This window comes from Camelina sativa, chromosome 19, assembly GCF_030686135.1.
Source record: "Camelina sativa cultivar CO46 ecotype springtype chromosome 19, ASM3068613v1".
NCBI lineage: Eukaryota > Viridiplantae > Streptophyta > Magnoliopsida > Brassicales > Brassicaceae > Camelina > Camelina sativa.
In genome coordinates this window covers 1572103-1591585 of record NC_141898.1, presented here as the reverse complement: position 1 = coordinate 1591585, position 19483 = coordinate 1572103, and the positions used below count along the sequence as shown (strand labels likewise).

Here is a 19483-nt window from a genome sequence, read left to right as displayed (position 1 = left end):
CAACTTAATATAGTTACTTGATCATTTTTCCTTAGGAGAGAGTTTGTGTGTAGCTTATGCATGATATAATAACACTGTGGGTTTTTTTTCTTCTTCGAAAGTTTATACTGATCGGTTAATGTTTTGATTGTGTGCAAGTATACGTATGTGTATGCTTATAGCTTGTATACATTAATCATCAAGCAAATCGTTATTACATCTTCTCACGTTTGAAATTTCCAGGTAATTTAGGAAAACTTCGGATAAACTTCGGATTCAACACTTCAATACTTTGAATCCTAACATATTTAAAATTTGTTATGAGGAAGCTAGCTAGTCTTCTTATAACGAATTTGATTCATTATATAAAGTAAACTATTTGTTTCAAACGTAACTATTCATACAAGAAACAAAAAAGAAGGAAGAAGAAGAAGATAATAAAAACACCATAAAGAAAACAATCAAACCTTAATTTGATAACTAGTCAGACTTCATTAATTAACATATAAACATATGTTAAAGAAAACAATCAAACCTTATATGTGTACAAACTGAAAAATGAATGCATGAATGTCCACATTTATATAATTTACTTTTATTAGGTCTTGATATTTATTCGTACGTACAAACAAGATCAATCTATAATTGTTAGATGTAATTTACTTGTAAACTAAAATCAGTTAGTTTTGAAAGACTTTTTCTGACTATATAAGTATATACATAGCGCACCCATGTTTCTCATGCATTATCGCTTAATCCACAAAGAAAAGGAAATCAAAACCGCAGGAGCAATTATATTTGACCCAAAAAAAAAACAAAAATGAAAGGTCGTCTTCAATTTCTCGTAGCTAAAATCATATTGCTGGCTTTAGCATCTTCGTTTGTATCTTGTTACGACCCATCTCCTCTTCAAGACTACTGTGTTGCCGGCGTCCAGGATATAAATGGAGGTAATCTCTAATAAATAATAATTAAGGTAAAAACAAATTAGTAATCTCTACCTTGCCAGAAAATTAAGATAAAAACAAATTATTTAAATCAGTATAGAATACTAATTTTTTGGAAGTTGCAAACTAGACTGTATAGTTACTATATAACGTTCATTTTCAAACTTACAGACCTTTAACTGATTTGCTCCTTTTTTTTTTTTTAATTTTGAATCGTAGTTTTCGTAAATGGAAGATTCTGCAAAGATCCAAAACTAGTAACATCCAATGATTTCTTTGCTTCTGGCCTTAACATCCCGGGAAACACCAGCAACCGCCTTGGCTCCTTTATCAACCCCGTTGATATCCCTGGTCTCAACACTCTTGGGGTCTCCATTGCCCGCATTGACTTTGCCCCGGGTGGTCAAATCCCACCGCACATTCATCCACGGGCCTCCGAGATACTTTTAGTCATCAAGGGAAAGCTCTCAGTCGGCTTTGTGTCGTCGAACAACTACAACTACACACTCTTCTCCAAAATTCTTTATCCAGGAGATGTGTTTGTTTTTCCCATCGGATTGGTCCAATTTCATGCAAATGTCGGGAAGACAAATGCGGTTGTCATTGGGGCTGTTGGGAGCCAAAATCCTGGTTTGATCGCGGTAGGTGATGCAGTTTTCGGGTCGAACCCTTCGATTGATCCAAAGATTTTGGCTAAAGCGTTTGCGTTGGACATCAACACAGTGAAATATCTTCGGACAGTGTTCTTTCCTGAAGATGATATCGTTAATGAATAAAATTAGTGATAAATAATAATTGTGGATATGTAATTTGATGGTTTTATACTAGTAAAGTGTAACAAATACAGATTAACAAATAAATAAAATATAGATTAATAAAATAGTCAGAGTTCCCAACGTTTCCTCTAACAAATAAAACAAATACAGATCAAACGTATACTATTTTTTCCTAATAAGCTAAACTCTTTTTAATCTACATAAAGAAAAATAAAATATGGATATGGACCGTATAAGGAAATTAATGGGCCTCGTTAAATGGGCTTTATATAGGAAACGTCTTTTTTCGAATCACACAATTCAATTCACAGCGTTTTCAGTGAAGTTCGCCGTCGTCGGAACTCATGGATCGACCACCGTCGTTTCCGCACTATCAAAACCCTAATCCAAACTTCTTCCACCATTATCCTCCTCCAAACCCTAATCCTAATTTCTTCTTTCGACCTCCTCCTCCACCTCCTCTTCAAAACCTTAACACTCACCCCATCGCTCCATCTCCGCCGCCGATTCGCGAGCTCTCCGGTACTATCTCCTCTTTACAGTCTCTGCTGTCGGAATGTCAAAGAACCCTAGATTCTCTCTCTCAAAATGTAGCTTTAGACTACTCTCATCGTCTCCAGAAGGACGGGAATGGCGGTTTCGTTCGTTGCCCTTTTGATTCAAATCACTTAATGCCACCAGAAGCTCTCTTTCTCCATTCACTTCGTTGCCCAAATCCTCTTGACCTCACTCACCTTCTTGGATCTTTTAGTAGTTACCGGAACAAACTCGAGTTACCCTGTGAAGTACAGATGAACAACGATGATGGTGAGCTCTGTGTCTCCTTAGATGATGAGTTAGCTGATTTTGGAACTAGTTTCTTCTACAAAGATTGTCCTGGAGCTGTGAACTTCTCCGAGCTCGATGTAAAAAAGCGAACTTTAACACTTCCTAATGTTCTATCTGTGCAATGTAGCGATTTGGTAGTTCTTGATGAGAAGGAGGAAAATAGTATGTTAGGGATACTACCGTCTGATCTCTGTGCAATAAAGAGTGAGATTGATCAGTGGAGGGATTACCCAAATTCGTATTCCTATAGTGTTCTTTCTGCTGTTCTGGGTTTGAAAGTGATTGAAACGAGCGAGTTGAGCTCATGGATTCTGGTTAATTCTACAAGATTTGGTGTAATAATTGATACTTACATGAGAGATCATATATTCTTGCTCTTTCGGTTGTGTTTGAAACCGGTTGTGAAAGAAGCTTGTGGATTTATGTTGGAGTCTGATGTTAATGCTGTTGGTGTGCAGAAGATTATGAGCTGCAAAAGTAGAATATTTGAGTGTCCAGTCTTGGTTCGAGTGTTTTCTTGGTTAGCTTCTCAACTTGCTGTCTTGTATGGAGAAGGAAATGGCAAGTTTTTTGCTCTGGATATGTTTAAACAGTGCATAGTAGAATCTGCTTCTCAAATAATGTTGTTTCGGTCTGAAAGAACCACACCTAAATCCTCTGGAGTTGTCGAGGATTTGGATGATGCAAGGTTGAGTAATAAGGATGAGAAGATGGAGAAGCCGTTCGAGAGTAGTTCAGGTGGGGAAGGAGGCAAAACTTTGGACAGTGCTCAGGTGATATCTGTGTCCCGTGTTGCAGCAGCTGTTGCAGCATTGTATGAAAGATCCATGCTTGAAGGGAAAATAAGGGCGATACGATATGCCCAGCCACTAACAAGATATCAGCGGTAGGTTTGAAATCTTTCAAAGGCTATTAATCATATCATGTTTGGATCTGAGTTTGATTGCTCATGATGTCTCTCTGTCAATTTGTAGGTTGGCCGAGCTTGGTGTTATGACAGCTAAAGCTGAGGAAGAACGGAAAAGACGTTCTAGCTATCAGCCTATTATTGATCATGATGGTCTTCCGAGACAGCGCTCATCAAATCAGGTTAATACTAAACTAACTGTTATATAACATGAAAGAAACAAATATTACTGTAGGGAACTTATATTGAAGGAACTGAACTATATATATATTGTTTATAATGGTGTAGGATATGAATAGAAGGAAGACAAGAGAAGAGCTTTTAGCTGAAGAGAGAGATTACAAGCGTAGGAGAATGTCATACCGTGGTAAGAAGGTGAAACGAACGCCTCAACAGGTAAGAAGCGGTTTCCTTTTCAATGCCTATTCATAATCACAGTTTCTTGTGTTGTGAATGTTTTGATGCAAAATGATCAGTGAATATTTGGATAGAAAAAGTGTCGGATTGAGAAAACTGGCCCTTTCTAACATCATACTTTCATTATGATCATAGTTCAGTTAGCAATAAACTTACATTATCTGCTTCTTTCACTGATTTTTCTCTATCTTTTGTTTGTAGGTGTTACGTGATATAATAGAAGAATATACAGAAGAAATTAAGCTAGCAGGAGGGATTGGAAGTTTTGAGAAAGGAATGCCATTACAATCCCCGTCTTCTATAGGCAACGATGAGAAAGAAAGTGACGTTGGATACAATACTGCACCATCAACATTAACAGATGCATCATCAAGAGTCTATAAGCAATGGAAAGGAGAGAAACATGCAGATACTGAATATTCAAAGGATAGTAGAAACAATACAGATAAAGTAAACCGGCATGAGGAGTATGATTCAAGTATTTCGCAGAGACAGAAGAGTCACAGATCATATAAGCAAAGTGATCGAAGAGATGATGAATTCACAAGGACCAAACGACATAGCCTTGAAAAGAAGTCTTATCATCGAAGCCACAGATCATCTCGTGAGAAGAGTTCATCAGATTACAGGACCAAAAGGGATGATCCTTGTGACCGCCGCAGTCGGGAACCTAGGAATCAAAATTCGTTTGAAGATAGATATAATCCAACAGAAAGGGAGTGAAATTAAAAAGAAGGTAAGTCAATTTAGAACCACCTCTCTATCTCCTTATCACCGTGTGGGCTGGTCTGACTTTAAAATGGGTGCTATATCCCGATGATCTTGCAGTAAAAGTTTACCTGGAGCATCAGAGCAATTATGTGTGAATCCGTATCCTCTTTTGTATCCTAACCAAATTCTTACCTTGTTTGATGCATCTGAATGTTATCTGTCTTTATCTCACTTGGTGATACTCAATTTCCAGCTCTCTTGGATTTGTAGTTTCACTGTAGTTACCATTTATGTATATATATTTCAGTTTCTTTTTTCTTCTCTGGTTGTGACAGATTGAAGTTAATTCAAGTATGTTCTTGCTATGAACACGCCGTGAGCCATGAGATTGCTGGGAAGAAATGGTGAACTCCACAAGTGATCGTAATTGTGAGATACTCCTATGTTTTTAAGTCTCTGTTGTTACTTTAGGAAATGGATGTAGATGACAGAGCACTAGTTTAGTGATGTAATCCGTACTGATTTTGCTTTTGTTCCTATTTCAGTTTTGCCTCAAACTTCTCTAATTCCTGTCATAATCATATAGTTTTACTTAAAATCCAGAAAACCAAAACAAAACACTGTTACGAAACAAAAATAAACCAATAATATAACAGCTTGTGTCAGCTGAAGAGAAACTTGCAACTTAAGGAACTAGCACTGCAATTGGCTAAGGATTCCTCAAATGCTGAATGAAAGGTTGGCCATAAGTAATTACACGAGACGTTTATGTAGGAGACTCTACTAGATTTCTCCTTCCTCCTTAATCTCTTCCAGTTCCGGCCAATAATCCTCAATTCTTAAAAACAGACCAAGCTTTTCAATCCTCCGAGTTCTTCTTGCCAGATAGGATCCACCACAGAGTTTCACCATCTCCTTCATAGTTTTCAAGTTATCTACAATATTGAATTTGGCTTCTTCTTCCAACTCCTCTAATGCAAGCCGTTCCTTGCATAGCACTTTCAACCTGGCGGCTCTAGGCTCACCTTCGATTCTAGCTTTCACTTCACGTTCCCTTTTTTCTAAACGTTGCTTTTCTTTCTGCATTCTCATCATCACATCAGCTTTGTTACCACCACTCTCGTCAATAAGCTTTCTATATTTGGCTTTCCCGATAGTATCTGCAAATCGAATCTTGATTGTTGCCGCACGAAGAGCCTTCGTAGGAGATAAGGGCATTAAACCTTGATCGAATTCGAATTTTCTCTCAGGCTTATCCTCTTTGCTCTGCTCTTTCACTGGATTTATCGAAAGAGAAACCTTTTGGTTCAAGTTAACTCTCCCACAAGCTATCTTCTTCTTTACCGATTCCCACCTTAACTCAAAAAACTTCTTAAGCTTCGTAGCGTTCTTGTGAACCGGATTCTCAGGAGGATAATAACGAATCGCATTCGCAAAGACTAATTGAACATCTTTGGGAAACTCTTCAGCAATATTCACGTAGAGATTCTTGGCGAGTTTGGACTTGATTGTGACGAAATCCATTGGTTTTGATATAACAGAGAAATAATCAGGTTTTTCAATGACGAGCTCCTCAAAACGCCAACCATACCATTCGTCTCTCGTCGATTTTAGTACCTCTAGACACAGGCCATGCAAGGACAACTCGCTATCGCGATCCATCTTTTGCTTCTTCTTCGCCTGATCAGCCTCTTCTTCTACCTCTTCTTCTACCTCTTCAGCTCCACGCTTCTTCCTCGATCGATTGGCTTCAGAGCAAACGTTTATCCGCAGTTTGGTTTCTGTAACCATTCTTACAAACATGATAAAAACTCGACAGAGAAAAGCACAAACCCCAGTTCAAACGGAGCGTCTTCGTGTGTTCGATTGAACTAGACACACGAAGAATGATAGAGAGAAACTAGGGTTTTGAAGTTTATATGGAGCTCGGTTTTGAAGTTTTTAAAAAGGAGTAACTCCTAATTACACATGAACTAGAGTTTGGTCTCAACATATAGATAGGATAGGAAATAGAGAAAAGGAAATTTGTAATATGATTAAAAAAAAAAAAAAACTCCTAATCCAATTCCAATATGGAGATGTATATAAATTACTAATTATCCCAATTAAAAAAAAAACGAAAATAATACTTTCAAACTTCAATTTTCCTTTTATAAAAACCAAAAATCTATTTTTATTTCACTTTTCTTACAATTATATGAATTTAAATGTAACCCCTTGAGTTAAAGGGTAAAGATTACGTGTGACAAAAGAAAACTATGTGATTTCAAGAAGAAACCAAAGAGATGGCTCGTTTGAAACTCCGTGGACGGAGACGATGACCAGAGGAGCCATTATTCAACTCAGAAGAACCATCAAAGGCTAATCCTTTACCCCCAAAACACAAGTATCTGTCCATAAAAGATCCCTTTTTCTTCATCGCTGGTGTTCTTCTCCCTAATTCCGAAGAAACCGTCTGAAACGGCGACGAGCAAGCCGACGACGGAGCTCCAGAGTAATCAGAAACCGCCGGAGGAGAGAACACGAACCTAGGAGATTCCTGAACCACGACACCTTTCATCAACCCTTGAGTAAATTTCAATCTCACTGCCAAACTCGGGAGATCACCACTCTCTGTTCTCATCGGAAACGCTCTTCCTCCTCTGTTACAACCCGACGGCGAATACATCTCTCTGAGAGGAACACGACGGTTGTTGTTGTTATCTCCTGAGAAACGACGATTCTCCTCCGACTCTTCCTTCTTCGCCCACCGTAAAAGAAGCTTAAGACGCGCTCCTGTTCCTCCACCACCGCGGCGTTTGCGTTTCGAATGCGTGGAGATTTCAGTCGAACACTCACTGATCCCATCAAAACTCTCTCTGTCTGGACTTCTTAATTCAGCGGTGTGATCCGTTCTCGCCGCCGTGAATAGAAAAATCTCAGAATCAGATATCTCAAACGAAGTTCCTGGACTACCGCAGAATCCATAACGCTCTTCTCTAAACCGCGAAACGCTCTCACCGCAGTTTGATCTCCCACCAGCGGAAACAAGCCGTTTGATCAACAACTCAGAAACCAGCGTTTTCGGCGTTTGCCGTTTAAGCAAATCAACGGCAGTCATCCCGTACGAATCAACGACGTTAAGATCAACGCCAGGGATTCTCAACAGACTCTCAACGACGTCAGGTCTAACGGCGTTAAGATTATCCATCACAGCTAGATGAACCACAGTTCTTCCGTTACAATTTCTAACGTTGACGATCTCAGAAAAGTCAACGGTTTCTCCTGAGACTAACTTCTTCAAAAGCTCCATCTGCCGGTCCAACCGTTTAAACCCGGACGCAGCAAAACCAGAGACGACCGTGTGAAGAAACGTGTCACCATCTCCGTTAACAACAGATATCAACGGTGGAGATTCGTTAATAAGAACCTCCACTACATCTAAATGACCCTTGTAAGCAGCTATATGTAACGCTGTGTTTCCATGGCTATCTTGAACCTCCATGATCGAATCATACTTCGACACAAGATACTTCACCACCTGCATTACTATCCATAAATTATATATGCATTAATTAATGTAAATAAAATGATTTGATTTGTGTAGTTTCTTACTTCGATTTGAGCTCTGCTAGAAGCAGAGTGTAACAGAGTAGAACCAAACGCATCTCTGAGTTTTGAAACGTCGTCGTATTTGCCAGAGAGTAAGAGTTCATCGAGAATTGTCACGTGTCCGCCTCTCGCGGCACTGTGGACTCCTCTTTTTACCATCTCCTCTTTTACTATTAACTGTTTCTCAGTTAACTTTTCACCGTTGATTTCTTCGACGCCGGCGATATCAGCCGGCAACAAAGCGAAGTCAAGGACGAGACGAAACACGTCGTCGTTTCGACCTCGTGCGGCCGCGTAGAGGATATCAGTGACGCCGTATTCTCCTTCACCGAACACGAGAAGTGGATCTCTCTCTAGAAGCTTCTTCACGAATTCTAAATCTCCGGCGGAAGCGGCGGTGTAAAGCAGCCACCCGCCGTAGCCAGCTCTGATGAGAGAGTTATCTCCGTTTCCGATTTCGCACTCTTCTATTAGTCTTCTAGCGACTCGGGAGCGGTTAAGAGCCACGTGGCAGTTGTTACCGTCTCCGTCGTCCCAGACGGTTTCGAGGCGGCGGATACGGCGGAGGGAAGTGAGTTTAACGAGGAGGTTTGTGTCTTGGTGAAGAAGCTCGATGACGACGTCGTATAGACCGTTCGCGGCGGCGCAATCGATCGGTGAAGCGTACCACCACTGGTCTCCGGTGCTTTCCCACCGGAGAGGAAATATCGGCGGTGGCATTTCCGGTTTAGATTTCAAACCGGGTTTTACTCGGTTTTTGTTAAACCAAAATTAAAGACTCAAAGATTTTTAAAAAAACAGAGCATATGTGATGAGGGAAATAAATAAAGAGAAAACAGAGGAAGTAGAATACAAAGAAGAATATGAATGGTTTTGAAATCAATGGAGATATATTTGTTTTACGACGAACACAAGGTGATGAAGTAGAAGACAACAAAAAAAAGGAGAAGTCTTGAAGATCGTGTTGTTGTGGCGGAGACGGACGGAACTTGTGATTATGTGTTACCAGAAAAAGTATAAAAATAGTAATTTTGGGAGCATCGAAGATATACAAGATTCCTTCATTCCCCGTGAGTGGACCATATCTGACGTTATTTTATCATTTGTTAATCTCTTTTTATGATCTCTAACAGATTAAAAAGTTTAATTTTCGAGAAAAAAAGAAGAATGTGTAAAGAATATTATTCTGCAGCAAGAATTTTTGTTTTGATTTTTCGAGAGAAATACGTAGCAGGATCTTGTTATGGTTGTATATTTCAGTAAAGTTCAAAAGTAATAATTGAATGGATGTTTCATCTAATTAGACGCGTCGCTCGTTTTGTTGAAACCAGACGTGGAGCCGTGGAGGTATTATTTAATCTTAGTAGGTTTTGTACTTTGTGCTCAATAAATCTGCAATTTGATAGATGTAGACCAAATAAAAAGCGCCCCCCCCCCCCTTGTGGCAGCTAGCTAACCACTTGAGGGCCCTTAATAATATCTACTCAATAATTCACTAAAACATGCATAATGATTCGTAGTTAAAGCTTAACCATCATTACGTGGTTGAAGAAGACTACTCAATTAGAAAACAAAAAAAATCCTAAAAAGATAATTTCTTTGTTTTGTTTGGGCTTTTTGGGGTTAGTAATATGGATCTACCTTTCTGTCGGTGTGTTGTGTGGACGCATCCAAACGCACATGTATCTGTTCCCTAAACTCAATGCTTTATATATTAAAGAAAGTGTTTTTCCTTACTTCTCATGTGTATAAATCTTGTAAGACTCGATCTTCAGACGTCTCAATTAAGAGACCCTTAAAAAGATTTGAGTCAGAGCAGACAACAAACACAGCTTGCCGAACCAACCTCTTTACTTTCAAGACTGTGTCAGAATCAATCAACTCCAGAGTTGCAAACCTTAACAATTCTTGTATTTGAAATAGAAGTTTTCTCTTACCAATGACCAATGTACTTATAAATCTACACTACAATGTGGTTGAATGGAGAACACAAGGAACATTTTTACGCATGATCTGGTCTTGTCTTCTTTCTAAAGCCTGAAGTGCCCAAATTTTCACAATCTACAATCTCCCCCTATTCAACAGTACCACAAATTGTCTACCTTCTCTCTTAACCATACCGCAATAAGCAGGTAAGATGCCGCAAGAAATTACAGGTCCAGCCATAGTAAAAATCTCACTTTACAGGGGCAGTGAGTTTCACAGTCTTCATGATGTGTTCGATTCTCTCAGCGGACTCATGCATATTCTTCTTCTTGACCTCTTCCAAGAGCAGCAAACAAGTCCGGTGCCTCGGCGTGATATCTTGGCTAATCATCTCCTCGAATAGACAATACGCCCACTCACATATATTGGCTCTGCATAACCTCTGTATAAGAAAAGTATAAGTCGATTCATCGAGGCTGAGGTGATGTTTAGTCACCATTTCTTTCAATAATTTTCCAACCTCAACTACATCTCCTCTCTTAAAACAAGATCTCAGCAACCGGTGATACGTATGAACATCCGGATCACAAAGCTTGGAACTCTCCATTTCCTTGAGAAGCTCAACCGCCTTGTGTTCCTCATCGTGATGGCAGTACATAGCGATCATGGAGTTATAGGTAGATGTATTCATGGAAACACCAAGCTCTGGCATCTCAACTCTGAAAACACGCTCAGCTTCTTCTAACCGACCAGCTCTAGCAAGCGTGTGAATCAAACAGTTGTAGAAAAGAACATCAGGTTTACAACCGGATCTTTTCATCCTTGTAGCTACCCGTAATGCCTCCTCAAACTCTTTCTGTGCATTAAGAGAAGCCATAATAGTCGTGTAAGTAATAGAATTCGGAGGAGACCCATTAGCTTCCATTTCACTGAGCATCTCATAGACCTTTATAAACTCAGACTGCTGGCAATAACACCTTATAATCGTCGTATAGCTAATAACACAAGGTTGAATACCATGACCTTTCATCTCTTGGATCGTCCAAAGAGCTTCCTCGACTCTATTTGCCTTACACCAACCGTGAATGAAGATATTAAAGGTATGAGCATTTGGTGTAATGTGTGACTTAAGCTCTAGCAAAACTACCCGAGCCTGCTCGACTCTTTTCTCCTTGCAAAGCGTATCGAGCAGCAGATTCATCGATTCTGTGTTCTTCTCCAATCCAAATTCACCCAATTTATCAAATATTCCCACTGCTTCTTCCCATTCCCCAGCACCAGCAAATCTCCTCATGATCTTAGCAACAGTGTTCAAAGTAACAAGCTTATCTCCTCTCATTCTCTCCACAAACTCCTTCATACGATCCCATTTCTTCGCCTTGCCGAGAATATCCACCGCCATATCATAAGAATCATTAGAATGTTTGTGCCCTTTACAAGACTCAGCCCATCTCAGAACACCAAGCGCAGATCTCCAGTCATCTCTAAACCTATGAAGCAGCTTATGAACCAAACCATCAGAGAGATTGATTCTGTTACAGAGTTCATCGTTTGATAGACGATTAAAAACCTCATCTTCACTGTCTCTATCACCTGCTCTACCTACAATTACATTCCATATCTCCTCAGACTGTGAAGATTCATCAAGTGTCTGCTCCGAAACTGTAGAGAGATTCTTGATGAACGTAGAGGTAAGAGCCATAGAAACCGAGGGTTTAAGGCGTAAGAAGGTGTTTCCAATGCGATTCTGAATAAGCCAAGACATCAGGAGAATTCCTAAAACCCAGAATCGAGGGTTCTTCAACTGCAACCACATAAAAATCCAATTTTTATCGCCATAAATGAAATTCGGATCTTAACGGTGACATATAACGAACATAATTGAGACGTTAAAACTCAAAAGCTCGTACCTGAGAGGTGGAGGCAATGGTAAAAATGTGAGAAAGACGACGGCCGTCTCGCCGGAGAGATTTGACGAGGACTAAATCGCAGAGTAGGGTTTTTGAGTCCATAGAACATGACATGGTGGCCCATTTAGAGCCCAAATACCGTTTTGGTTTGAGCACCGGTTGGGTTCTGGTTTCTAATGAACTATGTTGTAATTGAGACAAGCTTTAAATCTTCTAATCCACCCATTTATTAACAAGCTTCTTGTGCCTACTTACATTGCTTCATAATTTTATGGCAAACATAAAATCTAATTTTATGGCAAAACTTAAAACGCTAAATCGGTATTTCCGGTCAAGCTTCTTCTCCTGTTTCACAGCTTTTCTCTATTACATAATCTCTCTTGTGAAACAGCCATGGGCAGAGCTAGGGTAGAAGCGCGTGGGTCAATTGACTCTGGTGAAATTTTAAATTTAGTTAAATTTTTAGGAAAAAAATCAAATTGACCCTGATAAAATAGCAGAATTGACCCCTATAAAAAAAAATTAATAACACAATTGACCTCTTAAATTATATTTTGACCCTGATGAATTGAATTCCTAGCTCCGCCACTGCAAACAGCTGTTTGATCAGAGATAAAAATGTATGGTGAGATGGTTCATAGTCAGCATCAAACTGGTTCTAACGGCCCTTTATCCTGCAGTAACAAGAATGGTTAAAAGAAGTATGATGATTGAAACAATAGTGATGGATGATCAGTAATGGGTTATTTGATCAAAAACTCATATATAAACAAAAGCTCATTAATTCTTGGAAACCAATTTATTCTTACCTTCTGGTGCAAGAGACTGAGATGGTGGTGGCAACCATGCAGAAACAAACCCAGATTTTGCGATGTCGGGAACTTTTCCATTCAATTCTCCACCAATCATGTTTGTGAGATTCCCAGTTGTAAGCCTGATATAGAATTCCTAATTCCTCTTAGATTCGATCTACGGTCAAAAACCAAGATTGTACCGCTATAAGTGTTAGACTATATCATATAAAGATGAGCTTACCTGGAGAATGACTTTCCATCCATCGCGTAGAACCCAACCTGATATAGAGAAGCAAAAGACTTAATAATTGCAACTTTGAAACTAAGAACATGAAAACTCATGAACATAAGGCTTAATCCTAAACTAATTCCTTTGTAATTACCGACATTAGTTTGGTAACTCTATTCATCAAAGACCTGCAAAAGTATCATGCTTTAAAAACAAAAAAGATGGAGCAACAATTTTGAACATAAAGTGGTAGAGTTAATAAAGAAGACAACAGACACTTACGGTAAGAAATGAGATCCTTGCAGGGTTAACTAAACAGTTTCATTAAGCTATAAGTATGCTATAAAGTGATGAGACTTTCTGATACAGAGCATTTACCTGAAAATTCTAGCAGATGTGGTGTACTTCCTTGTGATGCAGGCAATTCTGGAGCTGTTGAGATCGGCATCAAATCACAGAACACATTGGTTTAGTTTAGTTTTCTATTTATGAAGTACAAATATAACTCCGTGAAACTAGATGCATTGCCTTCTTGTTCTCTGCTTTTTCACATGTCAAGCTTAAAACTTGGGTGTGAGCAAGACCTCGTTTTTTCCAGTGGAGTAGCAGCGTTGCGGTTTCTGGTTCTGGCTTGACTTTCCATATTCAGTTTGGTATTGCTAGCTATGTTTTCAACACTCGTTTCCCTGCAATGCAGCAATCAACATACACAAAGAAAACAATAATTATAAGAGGAACGTAATACCATAGTTGGAGTGGATCAATCTGATTTTGAAACAATTTGGCGCACTTGTGTTGATTTCTCACCGTGAGAAACCTGCAGTGGTGGTTTAGGCAAGGAATGTTCTCCTTGTTTTATATTTGTTCCGACGTCAACATCCCCGAGATTACTGTTGAATGAACAAGAAAAAAAAACATTAGAATGGTTTCTCATCTCACTTAACTACAGTAAGATCTCACAAATAATGATATAGATACCTAGCATATGCGGTCTTGTTGTTGATTTCTGCATCCTTGGTTGGCTTGATACTCGTGAATCAGATTGGTAGAGAGAGCAGCTATGTTCATCAACTTGTCTCCATGAGAAAACTACCAGTGATGGTTTGGGAAAGGAATGTTCTCCTTGTTTTATACCTCACAACGTTTGTATCCCGGAGATTACTGTTAAATGAACAAGAAAACAAAAAAGAATTAGAACGGCCTCTCATGATCTCACTTAATTAACTACAATACAATCTCACAAAGAATGATATAGAACCTGGCTTTGTTGTTGATCTCTGTGCTTGCTTCGGTAGGAGTAAGTTTTTATTTCCTGAGGCTTGATTTTCCTGAATCAGAATGGTGTAGCTAGATATATTTCCCTGCAGTTAGTGAGGCAATCAACACACAAAGTTAAAAAAACAGTCAATCACTGGGATTAGTCTGAAGTTAGTTAAACTTGATACAGACCAAAATAGAGAAAAGCAAAGGATTCTGAGATAGATTACTTAAAGAGCAAGAAGTTGGATATTTCCATCTTTGGTCATAAATCAATGATGAGGAGAAAAGAGTTTAAATCACGTACTGAGTTACAGAGTGAATCAGGATGATTTTGTAACTATTTGGCTCCCACCTGTCCTGATTTTTCATCATCTAGCTTTTGCTTTTTGATGGCTTCATTTTCCGGAATATGTTTGATAGTGCTACCTAGCAATGTTTTTCTTAAACACTAGCCAGTAACACTCACTCGTTTCCCTGCAGTAAGAGAGACAATGATTAATCAACACAACAACAAAAAAAGAAAGAAGCATCAATAACTCACAAGCTAGGAATAGAGAGGTAAATGAAATAATAAGATGAAAGAGGGAGTAAGAAGAGAGAGATACCGCCATGGAAACAACAAGATCCTCCGAGTCCTCACCTGCACCAAATCTGAAATCATGAGAGAGTGAATCAATCTTAAAAGACAAGAGACAGAGGTTATCAAATATTCTCACAAAGAATGATATATTCAGAACCTGGCCTTGTTGTGTTGACCGTGTGTTGTAGCTACAGGTCCGTAACACGGCTCTCGGTTATCCTGCAACAACAAAAATGGTTAAAAATAAAAAGAAAGTATATGATGTTTGAAATAAAAGCTTGAAAGAAGAGTGAAGGATGATTTGAAACAGAACCTGGAGGGGTTCTTCTTCTTCTTGGACGTTGCTCAGGGTCTCATTCATGGATTTTGGTAGAGCTAGCTAGCTGTGTTCGTAACACTCAGTTTCGCTGCAGTCAATGAGACAATCAAACACCACACGAAACCATCAATCACTAGAAAGAATATCAGACAAATTCAATAATAAGATGAGAGAGAGATAAAAGAGAATTACGCCATGGAAACAACAAGGTCCCCCCCCCCCCCCCCCCCCCCCCAATCCTCACCCGCACCATATCTGAAATCATCAAAAGATTCAGAGAGTTAAATATTAGAAGACTGACTCTGAGACCAAATTCTTATAGCAATAACGAAATAATTAAAACTATCAAGGAATTATACTTAACACAGATGGTGAAGGCGTTAGAAGGCTCGTCAACCCCTAATTCACCCATAATCACATTAAATCCATCATCATCGAACAAAATCAATCTCAAAAAACATAAAACCAAAAGAAAATACGTACGACTCATCGCCAAGTCCGTCATCGATAGGTCAAATAAATCGATCAACGAGCACGATGACTTGTTGGGGTACGTTTGCTGGCTGCTCTCTCTCTCTCTCTCTCTCGTCGCCATCCTCCTCGAATCTATCTCTCTCTCTCTCTCTCTCGCAAGTCGCAACTTTTGTTTCTCATAGTTGTGCTTTTTTTCTTTCTCTTCTCCTAGTGAAGAGTCTCTCTGATGATAACTTGATTTCACAGTCTCATCAGTCTCTCAGGGAAGAGTGTATTATTTATAAACGGATGAGAAAAAAGAAGAAAAGGAAATTCCTATTCCTATCTCTTATTTGTCGCGCAAAAGGAAATTTTCTTTTTCCAATATTAAATTTTATATAATAAAACCAACACACATGGGCTAATCTAAACAAAAGCCCTACAACTTTAATTTTCCAAGTTAATATAAGCCCAAAAGCAAACCCTAAATAAAGTTTAAAGTACAACTGTTTTTCTGGGGACATAAAGTATACCGTCCTTATTTTTAAAAATCCCTGTATTTTAAAAAAAATACTTACCAATTCAATGTGATTAATAATTGTATTCAACCAAGAATATGAGTTTTATGAAAGAATGTGTATGAAACTATTGCGTGGTTGAGATGCATTATATATGAGCGAAACTTTTTAACGAATTTCTTATGCTTCTGTGGGTAGAGTAGTATAAAACAATAGGCAAACGAAAAAGGCTTCATTAAAACATCGGTCTACAAATTCCCATCACCTCACATGAATGAGAATAGCAAAAACCATAACACACAAAAAAAAACAAGGTTTTTAGTTCGAAGAAATTTTATTATAAAAACCGACAAATTCAGACCAATCTAGGGATGAACATATGACTTTCCACTCCCCATCATTCGACAACTGCTTCTTAGATTTAGGCCTTGGACATGTGGACGATCAAATCGACCACACGGGAACTGTAACCCCATTCGTTGTCGTACCATGACACCAATTTCACAAACTTGTCGCTCAATGCAATTCCGGCCTTGGCGTCAAAGATGCTCGACCTGTTGTCACCAACGAAGTCAGTTGAGACAACATCATCTTCGGTGTATCCAAGGATTCCCTTTAGCTTGCCTTCAGATTCCTCCCTAAATATCGGTAGTAAAAACACTTTGTTAGTTACTTTGATGATCTCTACTGGAATCTTAAGAGAATTGAATTTGTATGGTGCCCAAACGCTTACTTGATAGCCTTTTTGATTTCATCGTAGGTAGCAGCCTTCTCGAGTCTGACGGTGAGGTCAACAACTGAGACATCAACAGTTGGAACACGGAAAGACATTCCAGTCAACTTTCCGTTAAGGGCTGGAAGCACCTTTCCGACAGCCTTGGCAGCTCCAGTGCTGCTGGGAATAATGTTGAATGAGGCAGCTCTTCCACCTCTCCAGTCCTTCATTGATGGACCATCAACGGTCTTCTGGGTAGCTGATGAAATAAAGCATATCCATTAGGTCACAATATTTTCACATATAGGTACGAAAAGTTTGTAAAAAATTCATTGAAGATGGAGAAATTTACCAGTGATTGAGTGGACGGTTGTCATAAGACCCTCAACAATTCCAAACCTGTCGTTGATAACCTACACAAAGAAACCAGAGATTGTTAACGAAAATTATTCACGTCTGAAACACAGTCAAATTGATCTTTACACTATCAGATAATATACCTTGGCAAGGGGAGCAAGGCAGTTAGTGGTGCAGCTGGCGTTGGAGACAATGTCAAGGTCAGACTTGTATTCGTGCTCATTGACACCAACAACAAACATGGGAGCGTCTTTGCTGGGGGCAGAGATGACAACCTTCTTGGCACCACCCTGAACAAACAACAAGTCACTCGTTTAGTTTAATGAACAGTAAAGCAAATTCTAGCTAATGAAACAATTTCTATCAATACAAACACACAAAATAACCAAACAAAACAAGACAAACCTTCAAGTGAGCAGCAGCCTTGTCCTTGTCAGTGAAGACACCGGTAGACTCAACAACGTAGTCTGCTCCAGCCTCGGCCCATGGGATATCCTCAGGGTTCCTTCACAAATACCAAAAACTAATGAGACTGAAACTCCCAACTGATATTAAATATGCATAAAGACAGATAATGGACCATATATGTACCTAATGCCGAAAACAGTGACTGGCTTCTCACCGAAGAGAAGGGTCTTGTCATCCTTGATCTTGAGTTCATTGTGCTTCCATTGGCCGTGAACACTGTCGTACTTGAACATGTAGGTCTGCAGCAATCAAAAACAGAGCGCAATCAATTAAAACGTTCAATCATATTTAAGTGTAATCACAGCAAGGCCAATCAATACGATAACGGGACACTAAAGCAATCATTAGATTCACACATGATCCAAGCAACATGAAAAGAGAACACAAAACTCTTCGGATCTAAGCTCTTAAACAAATCATCAAACTCACATGCATAAACGTGAATATATGTATATACGATTAATCTTCAAAATCAGGACGACGAAATAAGGAGATCTGAGTGACTCATTGAAACCCTATAATTAACAGATAATATTAACCAGCCCAAGATCGAAACACCGTTAAAACCAAGGAAGAAACACTAACCATGTACTCAGTAGTGATGAAGGGGTCGTTGACGGCAACGAGCTCAACATCGTCCCTCTGAAGAACAACCCTAGCGACCAAACGACCGATTCTTCCGAATCCTAGCGATTACACAAACCCACGAGTCAGATTCTAGATCTAGATATACGAGAGAGCCAACAAAACCTAACAAATATATAAAATCAATCCGAAACTCACCGTTGATTCCGATCTTAATCTTCTTGTCAGCTACAAGGGAAAAAAAAAAAATCCAAAAACGATCGGATCAGAAAACACAACATCGTAAATAACAGTGACGAGCAAAGAGATTGAGGAAAAGAGAGAGAGAGAGAGATAGACTCACCCATCGTTGATTCGAAAACGCGAGAGACAGAGAGGTTGAAGATGAGATTCACAAAGAGGAAGAGAGATTTTACAGTGTGATGAGATGGTGACTGAGATGGCTCCGTGAAGAGGCTATTTAAAAGAGTGAAGAACGTGAAGAAGGGGTTGAGAAAGATCTAGTGGCTGAGATTTTTTCTTGGGAAAAAAGTCAGATCTGATTCAATATTTTTCTTAACTAAATGACCGAATTACCCATGGACACTTAGCCTTATTTACAGTTGTATCCATATTGTTTTGGCAAATGTCGTCATTCCTGAGGCGAGACGTGGCGTCTGCATCTCACGCGCTGATCTAGAATATTCTTTAAATCTTCGAATGGTTCGGGTTCGGCATGAAACGCAGCGTATTTTGGACATGCTGCTTTGCGCCGGCCATTGTTTGACTGCCACGAGTTCACGAGATGCCCATTTTAGTAGACGGTTTCCAATTTTCTAGAACGTAACGCCCAAATAATATATTCCAAGAGAAAATATAAGTCAATTATCTTGTGATACCTTTCCTTATAAAAAATAAGAAAATATTGATGTGTAGTGGACTAAGAAATTTGGAAAGTTTTATATGATTTCCAATATTTTCAAAATAAGAAAAAAAATATATCTATATTTTGTTTTGTGTATTAATTATACGAGAGAACCAACAAAACCTAACAAATAAATAAAATCAAGTACTGTATATTATCTAAAGGCCTAAATATTATACATGCGAGTATGTGACATTCATTTCAAAAATTACAACTGTACATTGTTGTTCTTGTAATTTAGGAAACCCTCTCCCGATCGAAAGCTATACATATGTCCTATACTAGAGCTTATGACTTGTTTTACTTATA

General features: G+C 39.0%; 6 protein-coding genes across 14 annotated transcripts; 2 read left to right on the top strand and 4 right to left on the bottom strand.

Moving 5' to 3' along the window:
• Positions 1 to 718: 718 nt before the first annotated feature.
• On the top strand, positions 719 to 1806 carry LOC109130750 (germin-like protein subfamily 1 member 3). Its single transcript, XM_019240721.2, has 2 exons — positions 719 to 929; positions 1146 to 1806. The coding sequence occupies exons 1-2, from the start codon at positions 800 to 802 to the stop codon at positions 1700 to 1702; spliced, it is 687 nt and encodes a 228-aa protein (XP_019096266.2). The 5' UTR covers positions 719 to 799; the 3' UTR covers positions 1703 to 1806.
• A 184-nt stretch (positions 1807 to 1990) lies between these two features.
• On the top strand, positions 1991 to 5122 carry LOC104764049 (U11/U12 small nuclear ribonucleoprotein 48 kDa protein-like). Of its 2 annotated transcripts, none has more exons than XM_010487488.3 (5): positions 1991 to 3416; positions 3505 to 3619; positions 3726 to 3833; positions 4056 to 4590; positions 4901 to 5122. In XM_010487488.3, the coding sequence occupies exons 1-4, from the start codon at positions 2047 to 2049 to the stop codon at positions 4575 to 4577; spliced, it is 2115 nt and encodes a 704-aa protein (XP_010485790.2). In that variant the 5' UTR covers positions 1991 to 2046; the 3' UTR covers positions 4578 to 4590; positions 4901 to 5122. The 2 variants fall into 2 exon arrangements, with proteins under 2 accessions (XP_010485790.2, XP_010485789.2); XM_010487487.3 differs by having other exon boundaries at positions 4683 to 5122.
• An 18-nt stretch (positions 5123 to 5140) lies between these two features.
• Positions 5141 to 6368, bottom strand: LOC147920052 (transcription factor GTE12-like). The gene has a single exon (XM_087503001.1). It carries the CDS (start codon positions 6366 to 6368, stop codon positions 5349 to 5351), a length of 1020 nt encoding a protein of 339 aa, XP_087359127.1. The 3' UTR covers positions 5141 to 5348.
• Positions 6369 to 6713: 345 nt separating this feature from the next.
• Positions 6714 to 9456, bottom strand: LOC104764048 (uncharacterized). 2 transcript variants are annotated; one of them, XM_010487485.3, is made up of 2 exons: positions 8160 to 9456; positions 6714 to 8085 (listed from the first exon to the last, which is right to left on the bottom strand). In XM_010487485.3, the coding sequence occupies exons 1-2, from the start codon at positions 8874 to 8876 to the stop codon at positions 6832 to 6834; spliced, it is 1971 nt and encodes a 656-aa protein (XP_010485787.1). In that variant the 5' UTR covers positions 8877 to 9456; the 3' UTR covers positions 6714 to 6831. The 2 variants fall into 2 exon arrangements, with proteins under 2 accessions (XP_010485787.1, XP_087359122.1); XM_087502996.1 differs by having other exon boundaries at positions 6714 to 8093; positions 8160 to 9424.
• Positions 9457 to 10045: 589 nt separating this feature from the next.
• On the bottom strand, positions 10046 to 15955 carry LOC104764046 (pentatricopeptide repeat-containing protein At3g04130, mitochondrial-like). 7 transcript variants are annotated; one of them, XM_087502999.1, is made up of 18 exons: positions 15658 to 15955; positions 15539 to 15573; positions 15367 to 15429; positions 15169 to 15262; positions 15013 to 15074; positions 14881 to 14926; positions 14580 to 14749; positions 14274 to 14376; positions 13994 to 14176; positions 13823 to 13905; positions 13544 to 13701; positions 13394 to 13447; positions 13170 to 13203; positions 13028 to 13065; positions 12802 to 12926; positions 12532 to 12666; positions 11993 to 12425; positions 10046 to 11886 (listed from the first exon to the last, which is right to left on the bottom strand). In XM_087502999.1, the coding sequence occupies exons 17-18, from the start codon at positions 12104 to 12106 to the stop codon at positions 10333 to 10335; spliced, it is 1668 nt and encodes a 555-aa protein (XP_087359125.1). In that variant the 5' UTR covers positions 12107 to 12425; positions 12532 to 12666; positions 12802 to 12926; positions 13028 to 13065; positions 13170 to 13203; positions 13394 to 13447; positions 13544 to 13701; positions 13823 to 13905; positions 13994 to 14176; positions 14274 to 14376; positions 14580 to 14749; positions 14881 to 14926; positions 15013 to 15074; positions 15169 to 15262; positions 15367 to 15429; positions 15539 to 15573; positions 15658 to 15955; the 3' UTR covers positions 10046 to 10332. The 7 variants fall into 7 exon arrangements, 4 of the variants coding, with proteins under 4 accessions (XP_087359125.1, XP_087359123.1, XP_087359124.1 ...); XM_087502997.1 differs by lacking the exons at positions 13170 to 13203; positions 15539 to 15573; XM_087502998.1 differs by having other exon boundaries at positions 11993 to 12666; positions 13028 to 13447; positions 13806 to 13905.
• Positions 15956 to 16358: 403 nt separating this feature from the next.
• On the bottom strand, positions 16359 to 19034 carry LOC104764045 (glyceraldehyde-3-phosphate dehydrogenase GAPC1, cytosolic). The gene is made up of 9 exons (XM_010487479.2): positions 18614 to 19034; positions 18469 to 18498; positions 18271 to 18371; positions 17809 to 17924; positions 17623 to 17722; positions 17361 to 17507; positions 17213 to 17273; positions 16879 to 17119; positions 16359 to 16783 (listed from the first exon to the last, which is right to left on the bottom strand). Exons 1-9 carry the CDS (start codon positions 18615 to 18617, stop codon positions 16567 to 16569), a joined length of 1017 nt encoding a protein of 338 aa, XP_010485781.1. The 5' UTR covers positions 18618 to 19034; the 3' UTR covers positions 16359 to 16566.
• Positions 19035 to 19483: the final 449 nt, after the last annotated feature.